A 22,302-nucleotide genomic window follows, 5' to 3' on the forward strand; every position below is an offset into this window, starting at 1 on the left:
GGTTAAAATACAAGAAAGACAGAATTAAAGACAACGGTGTAAATTTGTGTCTTAAATTCTGGTTCTCGGATGCTATTAGAATGGCACTGTGCTCCTGGTCCAGTGGTCTAATAACTTTTTCCCCATGAGGCTATAAAAAATCTTCCAGACAAAAATGTATCTCAAACTTCAATATTTTAAATATTTGTCTTCATATATTAAAAGGCTATGGAAAGGGGACATAATTATTTACAGCAGACATAATAGATAACCATTGCACTGTGCTCTGTTTTCTTCTTTCTCTCGCTCTCTCTCTCACACACACACACACACACACACACACACACACACACACACACACACACACACACAAACACCTGTGCGCACACTTGCCCACTCTCACACAGAGGTAATCAAGCATATGATTTCAGATACACGTACAATCATATGTGACGTACCTTACTAGGGAGGACTCTAAAATGACAAACCAATAAAATAGAGTCAAACTACTGAAGTCTTCTACCAGTCATCAAGAAAATTTTAGGTAAAATGAGAATGAAAAAGAAGAGAAATAAAACACTGTAACACATTGGCTACTGTCCCTCCTGTCCTCTTCCGTCCATCTCCATTGTTTATTCTGCGTCTCACACTAAACCTGTATTTATCAAATGATATTAGCATGCTTTTACAAGGCCACATCTTTAAAATCGAAATGAAATATAAAATTGGAAAGCTTTTCAGGAAGAGCAAAGGCAAATGTCCCTGACACTCGCACACACAATCACACAAAACTTCCTCTACATACTGTAGTATAGGCTACTAATAAAAACTATAGGCTCGACTCTCCAGTACAAACACAGAGATTGACAGGAAATGCAATGGTCTAAGTCTGTCAACACATCTCTTGCTCTTAAAAAAATGCCACACTGTTATGAGATATCTTATGAGATATCTTTAAAGGATTTACTAAATAAAAGAAAAAGTAGATCAAGCTTAAAAAAATCTTAAGGGTACTTAAAAAAAAAAATGGTAGCATGCAAAGAAATGTATCGTGAGAGCAAGTGAGAAAATCTTGTGCGACAAAAAAATGGCAAAATTAGCTTTGGACACAAAAATGGTCATCTCCTTACCTAATAGCAATGTTCTGACAAAATCTAGCATTATCACCAAAATGTGGGTTTGCCTGATAATTTCCCTAACGAGGTATTATTCCATACATATCCACTTTTCAAAGATCTTATCAGTTCATTAGAATCAGCACATCTATTGAATCACCCTGAACCTGTATGATGCACAGTTTATCAACATATTGCAAGAACAAGAGCAGGCATGATATCTAAATAGACATAAATGTATGAAAGATATGGCAATAAATAAGTAAAAGACATGCATGCTCGTCTTAAACACAAACTCTCACAAAAAAGACAACTGAGTCAAATAAGAATGGCAAAAGTTAAGATAAAAAATTCACAAATTGATAGCTATACATCAAAACCAAATATTATAAATATTGTGCTTAAAGTGGAGATCTGTTTGGCTAACAGTTCATTCACAAAGAAAATGTATAAACAAAATCTGCAATAAACACAACTAACTTCAAGTAAAGGATTTTATCTAAGCTGTGTGGGCCAAAAGTTCAAAAAAAGACAATGTGTTCAGACTGCCCTGTCATGAGTTCATTTGTGGTTTTGAAAATGATGAAAAAAAGTTAATAAATGCTTGCAACGAACCTCACGTTTATCCAATTAAATGAGCTCACTTGTTTATTGATTTAGGTAATTAGGCAATTTAGCTAAATGATATGTTTGTTTTTGCCTGTGCCCATCCAAAATTCCTGAGATATACCTCTACTTCATATAAGTGGGTATTAAAACTGCAAATTAACTTTAAATGGTTAGGGGAAATAACTGGAGTCATCCCTACCATTATCATGTATTAAGTTGTTAAAAAAGGACTGGCGAATATAACGAAAATATCTAGAAAATTTCACTTCTGCTGTACAGATGCAGTAAAGGATTGTATTAGCCTGGACAGCGATAGGGAAGATATAGAAAAATTCGTAATGTTTATCCATACCGATGAGTTTTAACTGATACATTTTGCAGCAAAGTTGGATTGTTAACCTTCACTCTAATTCTTAAAATATCTAACAAATATGGTAAAACATAAATCTGTAGAGTTACATCCTTTCTGTCTATTCACTGTACAAAGTGGAAAAAAATGAATATTTACATAACAAAATGCAAGCATTTGCTGAGAATCTTGCAAAACCCTACATACTGTGCACTGGTGTCTCCCTAAGGAAAGTACAGATAAGCATATCCAATACTAACTGCATTCTAAGAGGAAACAAATCCATGACACAGTTGTTATTTTACTGCATGATCAAAGACTTCCTAAGAAATGCGGGACAGTGGAGAAAAAAATTTCAGTTGATTTTTGTTTCTATATTGTAGATAACATCATACAACTCTCAGGGAGGATACTATGCACTGTACAATGTTGTGCAAACCTCAAATATCCTACGTTCCTATTATTAGAACTTGTCAGAATGATAATTTAACTGGTTTTCTTTAGAACCAAGTTCTCGATATTAATACTATGAACACATTCAGGCTACTTTACGTCTCCTCACTGCTGGATATTCCATATCAGTGCTTATATCATTAAAAGGAAGGTTCCAGAATAATATGAATCATCCAATGACAAATCTGTGTGCAGTGACCAGAAAGTTACCATGGCAATATGACCTGTAAATCTGGTATTCTGTAAGTCTTGGTAAGGCACATAACGTGCTGTGTATTAAACCAATATTTTTCTAACAAACGGAACATTATAAAATAAGGTGAAAAGAATACATTTCCTTCACAATGATATCTCAAGTATAGCTGAAGTACTTTGCAAATCATGCCTTGTACACACATTTTACAGCACTCCATACTGGTAAAATAAACTTGAATAACCAATAATAAAGAACCTTTATGGAATCCACATTTGTCTACAACTCAATTAACAATCAAATTAGGTCAATTGACAAATCAAATAAGCCTCCCGCAAAGTGGTTTGTTAACCAAGAACTGAAACTACAGTACAAATATATAACAGCATAAAACATCCAGAAACCAAGCCCAAATGGAACATCATAAACATTGTAATAATATATAATAATATTATTATCAAGAACATTATCAATACAATTATTGTAAGTTTTACCCTGTTGTTTAAAAAGATTAACTGATTTCCATCCACAATTGTACAAAGGATTGTACACGGTTGTCTCCATCTGGATCGGCCACTATTTTGATGTTAGGAGCAGGGAAATAGTGGGATATACAAAAAAAACATGAGAATAAAAGAGAGGAATAAACAGGTTTTCCCCTTAATCTCAACTTTTCAACAGTGGGCAGGTCCCCTCTCTATTTACATACGTACGCTCGGCAGCACATGATCCGCGTAACTTAATGAAAGCATGAGTCAGTTCCTTATACACGGTTTCCTCTTCTTCTTTTTGTGGGCATGAAGGTACTAATTACACACTGTCTTTTCAGTTGTCTCTCATTCATCATTCCACATGTCCGTTGGCTTCTTTTCCACATTTCTATCTGCTTCTGACTACCATCTTCAGACATCAGACTCTATACTGGAAAGCTTCTCATAAACATGTCCGTTGCTCGATCCATTAAACGGTCTCTGTCCTTGACCCATTCCTAACCCATCCCTTGCTGACAGCAGCTTGTTGTTGCTAGGTCCTCCACCGTGGTGGTTGCCAAGAGGCCCGCCCAGACATAGCTCCTTGGGGAACCGAGGGGCCACATTGGACATCACCCCAGAAGTTGCGGAAGCAGGCAAATAGGAAGTCACCCCCATGGAGCCCCGGAAGTCAGCCCGACTGTTGTTGAGGAGCTGTTGCTGCTGCTGCTGTTGTGGCGTCTGTTGCTGCTGCGGCTGTGCCTGCTGCTTTTTGATGTAGTATGATTTGGCGCCGTGTAATAGACACTGGTCGTCGCCGAAGGTTGGGATGAATGGGTTCTGGTTCACCTTATCTGGGTAGAGAGATTTAGACAAGGAGTAAGTCCCGACCCCTCGGGTACCGCCCACACCTCCTCCCATCATGCCTCTATCCCTGTCCCTCATGTCTCTCTCACCCACGGAGCGACGGTGCAACCCACCTTCACCCCCACGAAATAAGCTAAATGATGAACCCCCACCCTTCCCTCTGTCCCCAAAATATGTTGTCTCCCGTTCCCCTCCCGCATACTGCTCAAACATCTGGGCGTAGGGGCTTGCGCCCTCCATGTAGCGGTCTTTGTCTTTTAGGCTCACGCTTCGGGGTGGAGGAAGCATTGACGCTCCACCACTGCCTCCAAACCCACCCATCCTGCCCGCCCCTTCCTTCTGCAGCTCTACAAACGTGTCATAAGAGTGCTGCCTGCGCAAAACCTTACCACCTGGGCCAAATTTCCGCCTCTGTACCTGGGTTTGGGCCCCTGTGCCTCCCCCTCCCTTTCCGCTCTCCAGAGGGTGCTTGCCCCCAATTTGATCCAAGAGGAGGTGGTTGTCCTCACTGATGTCATATAAGTTGCCCGGTTTCTTGCACGAATCACACCGCTTGCAGGAGGCGGAACTAGGGCGGCTTGAGATTTGTCCACTCCCTCCACTGGATCCCCCAACTCCCCCAGCAGCTGGATAGGCCCCGGCCCCGCCTCCCCCATGCATGCAAACTGGCTTGCTTCCTCCACTTCCAACCCCTCCACTGTGGCAATTGCGACATTCCCAATCCCCTCCAGCCAACCCTCCCACCCCTCCGATGCCCTTTTCCCAGCATGCATGGCCCTGTTGCCCAGGTGATCCTCCTCCCATTCCACCCTTACAATCTGTCTTCTTGGATTTACCTTTCAGGAAATCTTCAATGGGAACCAAACTAGTGCACGCTCCCCCAGCACCACCGCTACTAACTACTCCACCGCAACCGCCTCCGCCCAGTCCCACTCCTCCACCCATTCCTGGAGCATCACTTAAATCCAAATGTTCCCATGGAGATGCCCCTTCCTTGGCTCGAAACTGATCCACATAGAAGTCCCTCAAATTATCTTTGTCTCTGAATAGATAGGAGGTGCCGTTACCACCTCTCTGGCTCTTGCGCTCCACGGGTGGGGTGGCTGAGCGGTGTGCTTGTGTTGCTGGATGATGGTGGTGATGATGGATAGTGTGGTGGGGGCGTCTCCTGAATCCAAGCTCAATCTCATCCTGCTCACGGCGAGACTTGGCAGAAGCGGGTCTCTTTTTTAGGCTGTCCCTGTACTGCTTGCGCCGTTTGCCGTGCCCTTCGAGGTTTCCGTAGGTCACGGTGTGAGTGGAAATATCAGACACGTCAGATCGAATGTTTCCATCGTCCCCTCCCGAACCCACCCCACCTCCCCCACAGTACCTGTCATGTCCTGCTATAAAACCTGAACTGGATGCCCCACCCTTGAAGGAGAACTTTCCGTATAGATCAGGCAGGCCAGACTTGAAGCTTGACTGGGTTGGGTGACCTGCAATCAGGTCAAACTTTTCCCTGTTCCGATGTGTCAGCGACTGCCGTGGCTGGGTGGTGAAGATGGGCGCTACCCCTCCCCCTAAGCTGTCACAATCGTACCCACCCTCCAATGAACTGGCACTCCCTAAGCTACGAGGTCGGTTAGGCAGGGGACCCGACATACCGAGAGCCAGTTCGGATCCCGTGCCCCCATGGTGGTGTAGGTAATGATCCTGGTACAGGTTGCTGTCCTTCAGGTGCAAGTTCCCAAAAGTCCTCTCCACCTCGCTTACATAGTCGCTGAACATGTTGTCCTCTGGCAGGTACGGTGGAGGCTTGCAGTCTGTGTGGCCTACTAGGCTGCGCCGGTGTTCACTGATGTCATAAACGGCTGACTCACGATGGCTGTAGTCCAATGCGCTGAGGGGTGAACCATTGACCCCAGGCACAGAGGTCATGTTTTTGGCAGTACGCAACAAACGGAGAATGTTGGAGTGGGTGTTGTTCATGTTCATGTTCATAGTGGCTGATGGTGAGTTAAGGGCTGATTTGTTCTCTTCAATCTGAACACCATGGATGCAACTGTAGATGCCCTATTGGACAGATAAAATGAGGGAAAGCAAAGACAAAGGAAAAGAGAAGAAGAAACAAACAATGTGGGATTAGATTCGTTTAATGAAAAGTTTAATTAGCAGCAAACGTTCACAATTCTGATGCAAAGTTCAAGTCAAACCTTAAGTCTTAAATCTTGTAGTTCTATAGTATTTAAGTATTTATGTTTACAAATTAGTTTTGTAATTATTGTTGTGACAGTCATCTTTATGCTGTAGTTTAGTTTTATAAAGCCTGCTGGAGGAAAAAATAATTATTATACATTTTAAAAATGTATTTCAGGAATTTTCTTTTATCACGTCATGTTTAAAATGAACAGTTTATCCATCACTGTCTTTAAACTTTTGAGATTATAAATACAAGAAGAGAAAATGGAAAATGAGGGAGTCATAAAGAATTGAAAGGAGAGAGAAAAACAGAATGGAATTAGTTCAAGAAAGAGAAACAGTAGGGGCGAAAGAGGTTGTGATTGATGATGACATGGTGACAGTGTTGCGGTAACTCTGTGGTTTTGACTGTCTATCAATGTCTTCAATCAATGTGATTAAAATTCAGCTGACACCACTGTGTCTACTCATCTGTGTCTCTCCTTCATCACTGCCACGACAAATTAATTACACAATATTCTAATAAACCTCTCCAGCTCATTCACCATGATGCAGATTTACTGCATTTTAATCCATTTATCTGTGTAGTTTTGGCTGTATTTTATCAAACTCATTTCTTAATGGCAAATGTGTAAACTGTGAGACTGGCTGGGAGTCAAAATACTTCATTAACTTTTGTACTGTTGGTGTGTCCATTTATATTCAGACTAATAAATGTTGTGATGCACTATACTAGAATGTCTTTTAAAATTCTTTATTTATATATATATATATATATATATATATATATATATATATATATATATATATAAAAACCTTTTCATAGCAAATAATACATGAAACACATGTGGAACAAATAGAATTCTCCTCAAAACATTTCAAAGGCTAAAGGTTACTCTTCTACTGGCGATCTGTCCCTCCAGTGAGGCAACATGTCAGAAATGTTTCCTGTCTCGCTCTGAGTCACGCTTAGTGTCCTATCCACTCTTGTGTATTTTTCCCTCTTCTCTTTATGTTCCTCTTATCTCCACTACCTTCTGTCTTTTTTTAAACTCAGGTCATCCTTCCCAGTGTGACTCTTATTCTCATTCATCTCCTGACCCTTCAATCCGATTGGGTTGGAACATATTCTCCATTCAGTGTTATCTCATTTCTTTTTCTCTTTCCTTCTTTCTCTTGAGAGGTTCCATTCTCTCCCATTTTGTCTTTTGCCTTTTTCCCTCTATTCATTTTGGATTCTTCTTACCCCCACCACAGCAACACACGCATCTACATCTCAAAGGGAAATATATCTAGTAAGAAAATCGGTTTCCTGTGTCTGTACTTGTAGCTGAGGAAACTGGTCATGCAAATTGCCCTGTTGGCTAACAAACCAATATAGTAATCGTTTTTCCGGTTAGCCTCAATAATTTGTGAACTCAGGTAAACCTAGGTTTATCTTTGAGCCACTTGCCAATTTGGTCAGATAAACTGATATTTACTCCCTCTGTGTTCATCCCAGACATTATGTGGGTCATGGCACCACTCCAAATTGCTTGAGGCATGATTTGATGTCCGAATGTCTAGAATGAGAGACAGCTGCTTTGAGCTAACTGCCTGTTAGCTCAAGATCAAGGTTTTGATTTATAAATACTGCATATGCACAAATGGGCACTGAAAGTGTTTGCCCTTTTACCCCACACACATCAGAATGAAACAAAACAGAATGTACCCTTTTTGCATAATACACCACATTTATCACAATTATACAAATTCAATACAAAACTCAATAAATGTACAAAAAATACAAAACTCAAATCAAATGTAATCATCATCCAAAAGTTTCAGTCTTGAGATCTAATGCTTCTAATGTAAAAGGAAATACTTATACACTTTTCACTTTTTTTTCTTCTTTTTTTACACAGCAAAATCATTTTCTTAATCAGTGTATTTGTGTAGTTTCCAGTAAAAATACTTTAAGTATCTTAAAGAAAGTATCCTTAAAATAGTAAAATTCACTCAAGAGCCAATTGCATTAAGTTAAGTTTGTGCTTAAAGCTATTAAAATCATTCAAACTTACATTCAAGAAACATTTGTTGAAAACACATCTTAATATTTCTCAGGAAAACTTCTCGTTTTAAAGTTGACATGAAATGGAAACTCACCCTATTTTCTAAATGCATGTAATAGATCTTACCGTTCATATGTTATTATTATAATTTATTTTTAATTTGACCAATCAAAATGTCATAACTGGATCTTCAGGTAAAAATGACAAGACTTCATGATGCGTTCACGCCCTGTCATAATTATCGTAGGCTTGAGATGACGACACGTGATGTTCTATTCAGAGCTGTTCACGTCCTTCGACTGGGAATTATGCTTTTCTATGGTGACACTATCAATGCCTAAACGAATCTGGAGCGGTCAGGTGGTACAGCGTTCACGTGGTACAAGTAGGAGCTCTCAGAACAGTCCCATCTTACAAGCTGTAATTACGAGCTCTAAAAGGACGTGAACGTTTTTTACAAGTTGAAACCTTAAATTACGGTAATTTCAACATGGTGTGAAGGCACCTTCTTCGCCCCTTGTATGCTTGCGTTCATCTGCCTCCACTTGAATGTAACGCCCACATCTCAAAATCCAATCAACAACCAAGATGTATAGAAGTCCCCCCCCCCCCCCGCTCACAAAATGCTACACTTGGATGTACATCACAATATGGGGAAAGAAAGATATTTTTGTACTTCCATTGCTTCGCAACTTTAAGGATAGGAAAGATATTTTTACTGGGCAGCAAGACAAAGACACCAATTAAGAAAATGCTCATAGTCTCCAAAGCTTCAAGAACTAATTGAACTCAATAGGCTGTTGGCTCCAGAATAATAATTGGGTCAACCCTTGTGGTTGTTTGCCTGCAGATCAAAAGTTCAGAAGTAAACCTGCTACTCACCCTGCTGATGGAGAAGGTGGCGCCGGGCTTGCCCGAGCACACACCCATGAAGCAGAATCGCAGTTGCCAGTAGAAGAGGTGCTCTGCGATGAATGTGATAAGGGACAGGGCCATTGCAGCTCCCAGCATGTAGAACACACCTGCCATGTTGTCTACATCCAGCTGACTGCTCATCACCTCATTTTTCTCATTGTGGCAGATGCCAGTCAGCCACAGGGCCTCAAGTTCCTCCATCTCACCTACAAAAAAAAAAAAAATTGCTAATTTCAAAATGTTGGTGTTAGAAAACCAGAGTGACTGTTTATGATTCGTTGAATTTTAACTTTCTGCCTCTCCCGCTGTGTGTTTTGTGTGTTTGAAGGCTTTGAGAGCTCTTGAGCTGTTAGCAGACGTGTCTGTTCACTTTGTCTATCCGTGACGATTTCAGCAGTGCATTTATTTAGAGCCCCCACAAAACTGTGCACTGTAAACAAATTACGGCCCCTGCGAAGTGTAACATTTGTCATGATGACGGATTAATCCAAACTCATATGCACTGAAGCTCTCTTCTTGTTAATGATTGCTTATGAGAGTCACTTGAGATTTGGTTCCCAGCTCTAATAAGGGCCCCGAGGGGCCTGACAGCCCGCATAGGAGGGACAAGATCAAACTCCAAAACATAATTTGGTGTCCTGCAGGTCAGTCTTTAGGGGCAAATTCAGATATAGCCTACACAAATATACTCAAAAAACACGCATGCAAATGATTACATCCATTCAGTGGCTGCTTTTCTATTACACACTGAGAACTTTACTTGGTGACTTAAGCCTTCAAATCCGCCAAATACCTATGTGAGGGCGAATGTGCGCGCAGGTGTTTGCATGCTGTGCCGGTGCATTCATGTGTACCTACATGTATATGCCACACAGTTGATGCCTTCCCAGTGTACTTTTGAGATAACACAAGGACCCCCCCTTGTCACTTGCAAATAGGACTCTATTCCTGCTCCTGGATCATATGCTGGCTTATATAACAACATGTGACACACCCAAACGCACCTTTACATGCCATACCGCTGTCAGAGTTAGGAACTACGGTGCACTGCCTGCTTGTCAATATGCATATGAATGCTCACTAATCTATTCTAATTCGTCCCGCTTGTGTGACATACCCATGTATGCATGTGGAATCACTAAGTATGGGATATATATTATATAAATGTATCTAGATGCCAATCGGATTTTGTTTGATTGTGCCCATATATCTATAAGCTCTCATTATACAATATATAGTGAATTTCTGAAATTATTAACACTGTTTATGTATGTATGGGGTGCATAGGGCATGTTCTGCATGTGTCTTTGGATGTGTTCCAAACAGCCTGTCATCTCAGATGCTGTTTGGGTAAGAGAGGATGATGTCCAGAAATGGCCTCTGGATCTGGATTACTAGTGGGTTCTAAAGGAAAGCTCTCAAATCAAAATGAATTAGAAATGTGGAGATCTATTGCTGTTACAGTACAACTATTACAGTTACTTGGTACACTATTTATAATTTAGTGAGTACAGTAATTCAGTATTAACTTTATTATGCTTTAACAGAATGTGAATTTCACACAAAGGAGGCTCTGAGAAACAGACTGCCATATTTTCACACATCTAATACCATTTTGTGTGGCATACTTGTTGGCGTACTAACAGACAGTGTAGGCACTTGTCATCTGCTGCCAGGTATTCTTCAAAACTGTTTGCCTTGAGGGCACATTGAGAACCATTTAAAGAAGAAGTGAATGAAGTAAACATCTCAAGCTGTGAATTCTCTACACATTCACGCCACTTTTGTGAACAGCATTTCAGTCTTATTCACTAACCACCCACAATCCATGTTAACCAGGCACTGTTTGCTATCTGTTATATACACCTCCCATCGTGCAAATTGTGCTTTGTATAATTTTGGGGGGTGTTTGTGGGGTTGCCAGATTTGCATTTTTTTTTTTTTTTTTGTGAATCAGGTGATAAAACAACTCTCAAGACAATACAGATTCATTCTTGGTGAATTTCCCCTGAACATTTGTCTTTAATCTTAAAATTATTTGTGCAGATTACAGGGTTCCTACACATTTTCAATTTCAAAATTCCATTCTTTCCCAGACCTGAAAATTACTCAAATCAAATTACATAATTTTCCATTCTGTGTAGGAACCCTGAGATTTAGACTGACTTATTTATCACAATCATCCAATGCAGTGACAAATTGGAAGAAAAAAGTAGACAAAATTTACCATCTCCAAAAAGCATCAGAATGGCGAGGTCCACTGCCCTCTTCCAGCCTGAGTCTTTCTGAATGGCAATGCCATACCCTGTAGTGGCAAAGATATAACCACTGCCAATGGTCACCAGTTTACAGCCCTCATCGCGTCCGGCCATGTAGTTCAAGACCGCTGCATCGTAGATAAATGCATCCAATTTACTACAGAGCAAGAGAGAAGAGTAATATGTTAGAATGTCAATAACTCCTTGTCAAAACCAGTGTTATTTTCAGTATTATTGATACAATATTATAGTTTTTAATATAATTTTTTCTGTTTTAATTTTAATTTAATTACATTTTTTGTCATTTATATATCTATATAGTTTTTATTAAGTTCCAGTTTATTTAGTTTGTTATTTTAGTACTTCAACTTCAACTAAAAGAAAGTGAGAAATGTCGTCTTGGCAACTATAGCTGAAATAGAATTGTATTTCAGTTAATGTTTATTTTATTTTATTTGAAGTAATTAAAATGTTTGTTATTTTAATATAGTTTTAATAATAATTATTTAAATAATAACCCTGTGTTAAACACATCTGAGATACTTTCCCGTTTTTTTTCCTGGTCAGCAACAAATAAGCAGCCATAAAATATTTGTAAAAAATATTTTTACTGACTTACTGCAGGATATACCTGTAGTTTTAAATAAAATCTGTAAAGGCTTTTTGTACCTTTACAAAAAGCGCGCTGTGCCAAGTTGAAGTCAAATGTCCAGCTAAAACTATATACTTTATCCTGTTCACTGTTATTATAAGTCCAAGATAACTGTCATATCTGCCAGCACAACATAAACAAAAATTACTGAGTGCCTCTTTAAAATGTCCACAGTTAGTACTGATCAAATAAAGGATTTCAGAAACCAGTTTCATATTGAAAACTCTTCTACCAATCTGTATCTCCAAACAAAGTCCCTCCAGGATGCCTCATTTTGATGCTATCAGTCCAGAGTTCATCCACCCACTCACGCACTGTACTTACTGCTGTCCTACAATCTTTTAACTCATTCCCCGCCATTGACGGAAATTTCAGCTTTCAGTGTATTCACTGTTATACACCATAGGGGCCGCTATTTGGCATCTTCTGAAAGAGTATTGAATCTCCAGATCAAAACACAGGCGAAGAAGACGCAAAAACAAGCAATATCATATGTAGGCATATGCATATGTTAACGCGATTATCAACATTAAACAGCACAGGAATCAAACCTGCCGTATGTTACTTAATGAAATGTCCGATCAAGACATTTTTTAGATTTTCTCAGCTTTTAGCTCAAAATGTTGCTTTTTAAATGAAACTCCCCCACATTCAAGTGTTGATAAAAAAAGGAATGCATGAAGCTAGAATAAAAAAAAAAATTGTGTTTTCTTTCTTTTGATATATTCAGATATTCGTAGAACAAAACATTCCGGGGGCCATGAAACTTTTGCAAAAATGATCAAAAATGCTGGCGGTGGCTGGCAACTTTTTTCTAAAACGCTGGCGGGGAATGAGTTAATCTCCCTGTCTTTCCCTCTTTTTCACCCTTTATATTCTTTTTATGCAGATATCATAATCTCGCTCTCTCATAATTTTTCTCTTTTTTTCCTTCTCACCCCGTCTTCAGGCTGTGGAGCGCCTCGTTTACGTTTTTCTGGTGGAAGCTGGTCATATAGCTGTGCATCTCCTTGTAGTTATTCCTTATGTTTCTCTCTGTGCTGCCATTGGGCACAGTACCGAACCGGAACGGAGGGGAAAAGTCATTCGGATGTTGAAACTTGATAAGAGAGAGAAAAATATATATATAACTCAGCAGTGTCCACATTGTCAATGAACACTCAAGGGACAAAGTGTGAGGAGAGGTGTCACTTCAAAAAACCTTAAAGATACAACAGATCTCTTTTCTCCACCATTCATAATAGAACTATTTCCTGTGTAAACACATGGACTATGTTCTCTAGACACTCAAAGCTTTGCCAGACATAAAAAGTAAAGCATGACTTAGAGTAAAAAACAAAATCTCACCACATCAATTATTAAACGGGCTACAGCACCCTCTCAGAGTCAAATCTTGTTTTCTGTTTCATAGCGGCTGGCTAATTCACATTAGCCCACTTTTTTCCACGCAAAGATGACAGAAAAACAAAAACAAATTATCACTAAACCAGTCAGCATGTGGTTGCCCACATATGTCATCAGTCATTTGAGGATCATAAACAGTAGTATTAGTGTTTCATATGCAAAACCGTGCAGAGTAAGCATGCATGGATTCACTTATTCACAGTTAATTAAAAACATAAAATGTTTTCCTTTTAAATTCCTTTTTCAAATTTCTAAAAATGTTTCACCTTCAGCCACAGATACTCCCGCCCCAAACCCGTGTCACTGGTTAAACCATTAATTGATCATGTTAGATCACGCAAACAAAGCAATGTTTTTATAGCGCCAGAGCCACAGAAAACCCACAAATGCCCTACAGCTGTCTCTGCACATTAAACTAAAGAACATATTCTAACAAATTACACAGTGCACCTTAAATATTGCATCATTTATTGGCTAGTCTTGGCAAATTAACCTTAGCTGTTTAACACCAAGGTTGAGTCTGGTGAATCAATTCAAATCACGTTCAGTTCAAGGCAGTCGTCGGAGAAAAAAATCCTCCAGCTTATTATGTCCTTAGATCTAATTTTTTTGGACAGAAGGATAAATGAGATCAACGAGAACTATATTTTTAATAACAGCTTTCAGATGCCCACGGTTCACTTTTGCACGTGCTGCTGAATTTGACCAATAAACACCGTTACCTTTTTATCACTCAGGCCAGTCACCTGGTCCACATATTCCTCTTGAATCATAAACGCGGCCAGGTTGGCAGTGTAGCTGGCCAGGAAAATCACAGCGAAGAAGGCCCAGACCGATACCATGATCTTGCTAGTAGTGCCTTTGGGGTTCTGCACGGGCACAGAGTTATTGAAGACCAAACCCCAAAGTAGCCAAATGGCTTTTCCAATGGTGAAGGAGGGACCGCCAGGCTCTGATTGTGTGTAAAGAGGTAAAGAAATTGAAATAGGGAGTTATTACGTTATCATTTAATAGGAATCAGAGAGGAGTAAAAGGGCAGATGAAAAAAAAAAATGGTAAGAAATAGACTTGAATTAACTATTCAGTTTTGATTTCAATCAAAAGAATCAATATACTGAGAGAAGCAATACATTGCCGAGCATGAAAATGAAAAGATGGACATAATGGGCAAAACTAAAAGAGATATATATATATATAATTTTAATAAATGTATATTATAATACAGAGAGAAATAAATAAATGTATATATTTAAATATATATATTGTTTAAACATAATTTGTAAATATTGTAAAAACACTGCAAAAAGTATATTTATATGCATTTTTAGATGGCTAGAACTACATATATACAAAATTTTATATGGGTGTTAGGTATAAGGGTGATAGATTTATATTTGCATGCACACCTCGTCCATCTGCCAAGCAGCGATTATAGCCAACAGGACTGAAGTACTCAAAGACGAAGACAGCCACGGCTGAAACTATCAACAGCATAACGAACATCATTACCCAGACATCAGCGCTGAAGGGCTCTGAGAGCAAAAATAAAGAGAAGGGAAGACAAATTATTAATGAAGAGTGCACTTAAATGTGGGATTTTATCTTGAATCACCTTACAGTGTGTATCTAGTACTTACCTAAAAAGGCAGAAGGAGACACTGTGCCATTGCTACGAGAGACCATGACACTAATCCCTGTCTCTATGAAGGGCACAGAGAAGTCAATGACCTCTGACCTCTCTTCATTTATGGTCAGGGACCCCACTGCCATGTGGGCATTCTTAAGCACCACCTAGACGTGAAGAAACGGGACAGTTATGCCCATCTTGTACTAGTCTAGGCATGCCACAACAGAGGGGGGAAAGTAACACAGTGTGAAAAGAAAAAGGTGAAAGAAAGTTAAAATGGGAATTAGTGAATGAGAAAACCCTGAAGAAGAAAAAAACGACTGCGAGAAATCAGGTTACTTCCTACACTGGGTCGCAGTAGCTTTTAATAGCCGTTTCTCTTTCTTTTCAACCTTCCCTAATCACCACTTCCCCAAACCCATCACTTGTCCAGGTATATTTAGAGTTACATATAAGATGCCTCTGGTGATTTAGGAAAATGGGACAAAACAGAGTTAATAAGGTGATTGTACGCTACAGAAAGGCTCTGTCTACATCAGGACTACTCAAGGGGCCACAAAGCCGGATCCCTTTAGCCTCCAGGGCCACACTCCTAATTTTTATAGTGTCTCTGTTATATTAATGAGGCTACTGAGTATTACACACTTACACAGCCACATAAAATCTAAATGGCTTCCATTATAATCAATGAGGCTGTACTGTAAGCGCTCATCTGTGGCACTGTTTGCAGAGTGGACTATAGATTTCCGCTTGGTATCAGATTTTTTAAATTGCACTGTGGGTTTACCATGGTATATAGCAGAATCTCATAAAACATGCGGGCGCAAAAATGCCCTGCGGGCTGCATGTTGAGTAGTGCTATTCCATATCCTATTTTCTTTGTCTTTTCAAAATATGAGACTAGATTTTGCATATTTGTTTGAGTTTGTGTTGCGTTATAGCATCTATCTCTGAACATGAACATGTCTTGGAGCATCAGATCTTGTAAAGACATTAAGTAAACATAAAGCAAGCTACTAAAAGTCTGCGACTCCAAATGTGGTGCAATTCTGAGAGTATTCATATGACTAGGACCGAAAGGGAACTGCATAACATTCATTCCAACTGTGGATTTACATATGATCCGGTAACTCATATTATTTCTCATCTGAATTAATGCACCAGCTGTATTTTCCCTTGGGCTTGTGCAAACTCACTCGCTCACATTTTCTCTCTCTTTCATCTGTTCTTGGCATGAGAGAAACTGTTAATTTTTTTGAAAATAATACATAATCAAAAATCCATAGATGCTCCGGAGCCATGTCCTAGTGGTTATTGCACATTATCTTTAACTTAAACCATGAAAAGACATTTTCATCACTTGATATAAAGTAAACAAACAAAAATACTAAATTACTAAAATAACAAAAAACGATAGACATTAAAATAAACAAATAGAAATGACAGAAACACACAACAAAATTACTACAGTTTTAACTAAAATTAAAATGAAAACAGAAATGATAAAAAATTAATTATTAACAAAAACTATACTATAAAATAACACTGGAGCCATGGCGCCCATTCAAGCAATGTGAGTTTGAGTCTGGCTCGCAACATTTCTTGATCCAGTTTCCCCCTTTTTAATCACAAAATTTACAGTTAACAACATTTTGAGCAAAATATTTTAAATTTTGCAATAAGCACATAGACAGTTAAGCAACAATTTCGACATCTATTAGTATTCGATCTCCTCTCATCTATCATATGCAGTCTGGTAGAATAGGTCGGAAAATGATCCAGCAAGCTCTCGGATGATAAACAACTCTAGGTGTTTGATGAGAACCAGTTTTCTTACTAAAAGCATTTTGAAACTAACCTCTCCAACCATGCCATTCCATGTGCCATTGATCTTTTTGCCATGCTTCCCATTGGTCACCAGGTAGAGATCGTAGGTGAACTTTACAGACTTTGCGATCTTTTTGAGGATGTCTATACAGAAGCCCTTGCAACAGCGTTTAATGTAGATCCCTGAATCTCTTGTCTGATTTCTAGGGATAGGACAAACAGGAAGAAAAAGGTGAGAAGATTAATGTTAGCGCAGGAAGTTATTTCTCTACATAGTGAAGACGATCAAAAACTTTTGCTTCAGCTGTTTATTAATTCCTTGATCAAAATACCACTTCATAATAAATCTGCATCTGAAGAAATCAATCAATGAGTCAACATAACATCAAAATGATTAATGACCACTGCACTTACTATTGCATTGACTACAAAAGTACAATGCGACTTAAATTTGTCAAAATCCACATTAATCTTGGATCATTTCTCACAATAAATGAGTTTTAGCAGGAATTTATTACAAGAATGCTAAATAAATTGAACAGTAATCAAACATATTTTATATATACAAAGACACGAGATACCAGTTTTAATTCATGAATAAATCAGTGTTTCAAAGTGACTGTACAATTTCATAAACACCACACGTTCTTACTATATGATATACTGGAGTCCTGACAGTGATAGAGCACTTTAAATTTGAAAACTGAATGAAGTATCTATACTTAGTGCTCTTATGAGACTGTCTGCATTTTGGCAGTCAAGATTAATGACTGATCTCATATTGATCTCATACAAAGACTAACTGTAGTTTAAAGATATTTTACCTATATTATGTAGCTTTATCCATCATTTAAAATCATCTTTACTGACACACAGTGCGGTGAAACATTCTTAGTATTTGGAATTTTTCTTTCTGTTTACTTCCAGGTTTAAATTACATTTTGACTCTCATATTTTCATTGTAGTCCCATATTTTTGCACCCCACAATATTCATCTGCGATTTAATCAAAGTTTTCAAATATCTACTGTGAAATTTGAGACGAATCTGAACTTTGAACCGAAACTGCAGCACATTTCCTATGCGATTCTCACTGGATTTTGAGCTGTTTTCTGCACGGCACTGTATTCCTCATGCAGGTGCCACTGAGGGGGTCGACATCCTCCACAATAACAAATGGAGCCTCCTCCAGGGTAACAATGGACAGGTGGTCATCCTCTCGCTCCCCAGCATCCGAGTACAGCTCGAACCGAGGCCACACGTGGTACTTCATTGTCAGAGACCCGTTCTCCCATTTACCGACCTGTGAAAGTACAAAGAGGGCAAGATGAGAGCTAAAGCTGGGAGAAGGATAACAAGTGACATAATAAGAGGGTGCTGAGATTGAAGTGGCTGAGATTGGATTAGTGCGGGCTAAATTTGAGGAGGGCAGAAATCTTGAATTAAGATGAAGAGAGATAAAGAGTAAATGAAGGTTGATAATTACATCAGGGAACTTTGCAGTCATGAGTTAAGAGAAATCAAGAGAGAAAAGGAGAAATGAGGAGAGATACCCACCCTGTCATACTGCCTCTCCTTATCTAACAGTATAATAACCAACTTTGGGTGCATCTGAAAACCGTCCTCACTAAAGGAGAGGTTGCGCCCTTCAAATGTCACATTCATGAGATACCTGAAGAGAAAACAAAGGGAATATATCAGACCAAGCACATTTGATGGTTATTAACACAAATGCACTTTCCTTTCTTGTACAGCACAAATATTTTCAGAACAAGTCAAAGCAATCTACAGGATCCCTCAATGTCAGCATCTTTCCAGTTTACCTATAGTGTATGGGTTTCTGTATACTATCCACATACCTGTATGTCCATACACATGTATAATGCAGGAAAGCAGGTTTGTTGCTAGAGGCTATAGCAAATAATATTCACAATGGCGAATACGAATCTGGCAGCCTCCTGGTCACAAAACCATTTTTATGACTTTAAATCCACTCAGTTGGAGAATCTCGAGGAACTGCTATGGCTTTCACCTTAACAAAATACAAAAGTCATGAACCCAATATAATAGTAAATTAATAATCCAGGGGAAACCATTTATTAGAAGTGAGTAATATTACATGCCAGATTTTTTCTAATACCTGATATCTTAGCCTTCAAGTAAGCCATCCAAGAATGCATTAATAGTAGCTCATTTCTTGGAAGTAGCACATTTAAACCAGTTTATAATGCCATTCTTTGCCATCTTAAAATAGTATCCAGTACATGCAAATAGGAAGCCAAACTGTGTATGAGACAGCAAACATTGCGTGGTGAACAGTTTCATCCAAATGTCAACCTTTTTTTCCAAAAACAGCATGCTTGACCCCTATCACTTAGAAATTAAATCTTGTCACGCAACCTTACCACCCAGAGTGTCTTGACACTGCACAGATCTGCCTATAGCCTTTGCCATGGTCAACCACAAACTGTTCATTTCAGTGCTGACAGAGTTGGCTAATTTACTGGTTTATTAACTACTTTAATAACATATCATTCTAAGTTAGCAAGAAAGCCACCGTTCCTGCCCTTCAACCTTGGAGTCCCTCATGGCTCGGTATTTGGTCCTTTAATATTGTTTTATCTACATCAGCACCTGCACTGCCATCTAATCACAGTGTAAATTAGATTCTTCCTCACTGGCCCACCAGAATTAGCCAAATAACATCTTCAAGTTCATTCAGAATGCTTTCGTCCGAGTTGTAATTAACCTCTTTCGTGTCACTAACCTACTCCACAGACACATTTGGGCAGTGCTTAATGGACTGTCTGAGTCTAGTGACTCGTCTTTACTGACCTCATCTAGCACTTAGACATCTGTACTGCATAAAAAATGTGTTAGCATTCTTATAATGTGTTGTTCTTCTTGCTACCCTTGAGATCTAACTTAGCACTTGACTTCTTAATATTCTCGACCACAGTTTCAGCATTTGCCACTTACGTGATATAGGAGTTCATAATGAGAAGAAAAAGAAATAAAGGTTTATAATACATAAATATAAACATGTACAATAATAAAAAAGAATATACAACAAATGAAATCAAAACCCATCAGTAACAGTATATTCATTAGGGGAAAACATGGCTAGTTCACTTTTTCGAGCAACACTAACTTTTTTCGAAGATGAAAATAAAATAAAGAATACTTGACATTCTCATTTACATTTACAAGAAATTACTATTTAGGTATAAATACTTTTAATCTTTACACATTTAATTCAAGGTGTTATTTTCTGATTCTTTGTAATTCTTTGTGAAATTTTACAGCCATTTCCAATGAAAATTGTAAATCCTACACCAAATTCTTTTCAGCATACTACTACACAAATGTGTCTTTTCTCAAGCAGAATTTTTGGTATATCTGTATACTTAAAGTGAATTATAGTTATTTTGATTAACTATATAATCTATAATATACCTTTTATGCATATTATATATATGAAGACCTCCGAAGCAAAAGCCTCTAAAAGCCACCTCTGTCAAAAATGAGATAATATTGAGTGAATGCTCTCCGCACATAGTATACGCTCATCAAATACTTTCACTTCAAACTCACTAAATCCCAGCCTCAGCCCATTCAGAAATGTCGGTACTTGGGTAGAAAGCTATAAATAGGAGCCTGATAAAAATGTTAATATTAAACAAACTTTAGACAAGACTTTTGCATCTGAAGTCTTCAGTTAAATGAACTGAATATGTTTTTCCTGGGCAATAACAGTGGAAATGTTTGATAACTCTAAGTTATGTGCCTTTAAGTGATGTGCCTATAAACTGACTTTCATCAAAATAAAACCTACAGAGAAATATTATGTTTGAAAACTAGCCCTACAGATAAATAAGAAACGGTGCTTTTTCCATTTATTTTCCCTTTTCCATCAATTCACCCTACTGTGTCAAACACACAACATAAAAATCCCCACACTAATAAAATACATCAGCAGTAAACCATCATGAAAATGAATCACATGGGCAAGTTGTAAGTCGTTTCCCTTTTCTGCCATCAGGGTGTAAAATTGATGACGTAGAAGAACTGACCCAATTTAGACAGTGACAGTAAATCAGTCCGTAGTCAGGTGCGCGTGTGTGTGTGTGTTTGTGCCCTTGAGCAGCGATATGCGCACAGATTTTCATCATAACATGAGTATCATGTATGTGTGTCAACAAGTTTTGTGTCAGAGCCAGTGAAAACTCTCTGCTGCACTCCTCGCTCTCTTGCCTCCATCTGTGGGCTGTCGTCGCCATGACAACAATCGGCCTCATGAAAACGACTCTCCACACAGGAAATAAATATCTGCTCTGAACAAGAGAACATGAAAGAGAAATCTAGAAATAGAGAGAGGCTAGAAAGAAGAATGACCAAACAAGTAGTGAGTGTGTCTCATGCATGTACAATTCAATGGAGTAAGACTGTGAAGCAATGTTGTACGGAAGCTAACAACACACAAAAAAGGGCTCCTGTGAGGAGGTCTATAACATATATAAGCTAACCGTTAGCATTGTCATTCATCTCAGTGGCAGTTGCTCATCTGAGGCCCACAGGAGGCTTTGGAAGTAAAGTAGCATCCATGGGTCCTGGAGAGGCGCAGGAAAAATGACAATGTTGAGTCCAAATCAGACTTTTAATCAAATACTTGCGATTTAGACTATGTTTTGTTTGCAAAAATGGATTTAAGCAGAAAACATAGTGGTCGTCAATGGAAAAATACGTTATTTGTCCACTGATCGGTGTAGTTACAGCATCCACCAGCAGGTATATTTGTTAAAACAAGACTTAAAATGTATTTTAGACATTTAAACTGCAATAGTTAAGTGCACATCTGATCCGTTTAACCTACAATCTCAGAGACGCGCACCATCAGTTCCCAAATGGGTGTGTTAGGGCGGACTCCTGACAGAAAGTATGTACAACCCCAAACTGCCAACAGATAGAATGAAAGTGAGAGGATGTGTGTGAAAGAGAGAGAGAGAGAGAGAGAGAGAGAGAGAGACCCACCAGCATATAAAATGTGTTACCATGGTGCCCACAACCATAGCAATCTCCAAGCAATCTGCTGTGTTGCCATGGGAACAGTAATCTCGCTCGAGAGAGTGAGGGAGAATGAGAGGAAGAGACATGGAGAGAGAGGTAGCATCTTTTGTACTTACAGCGAGACGCATGATGCAGCAGAGACCCATTTATCTGTCGCTATAAATACAAACAGATCAATATCGACAAGACAGACAACCAGATTTATCGTATACGACATTTTTCAGTTCTAGCATTGATCTGCCATTAGAAAACTCATCTTCAGATTTACCGTACACCCATACATTTA

At 38.8% G+C, this 22,302-nt stretch overlaps 1 protein-coding gene across 1 annotated transcript in view; it reads right to left on the reverse strand.

The window, feature by feature from the left end:
- Positions 1 to 605: 605 nt before the first annotated feature.
- Positions 606 to 22,302, reverse strand: part of grin2bb (glutamate receptor, ionotropic, N-methyl D-aspartate 2B-b) — a 92,659-nt gene continuing 70,962 nt past the window's right edge. The window contains exons 6-15 of the mRNA XM_084394128.1: positions 18,507 to 18,621; positions 18,044 to 18,252; positions 16,982 to 17,153; positions 15,134 to 15,287; positions 14,903 to 15,028; positions 14,219 to 14,448; positions 13,031 to 13,191; positions 11,410 to 11,597; positions 9,150 to 9,388; positions 606 to 6,090 (exon numbers count right to left, since the gene is read on the reverse strand). Of these exons, the coding sequence (XP_084250254.1) occupies positions 3,601 to 6,090; positions 9,150 to 9,388; positions 11,410 to 11,597; positions 13,031 to 13,191; positions 14,219 to 14,448; positions 14,903 to 15,028; positions 15,134 to 15,287; positions 16,982 to 17,153; positions 18,044 to 18,252; positions 18,507 to 18,621 (4,084 nt within the window). The 3' untranslated portion in view covers positions 606 to 3,600. The remainder of the gene's footprint in view (positions 6,091 to 9,149; positions 9,389 to 11,409; positions 11,598 to 13,030; positions 13,192 to 14,218; positions 14,449 to 14,902; positions 15,029 to 15,133; positions 15,288 to 16,981; positions 17,154 to 18,043; positions 18,253 to 18,506; positions 18,622 to 22,302) is intronic.

Source organism: Rutilus rutilus (assembly GCF_951802725.1).
Source record: "Rutilus rutilus genome assembly, chromosome: 2".
Classification (NCBI taxonomy): Eukaryota; Metazoa; Chordata; class Actinopteri; order Cypriniformes; family Leuciscidae; genus Rutilus; species Rutilus rutilus.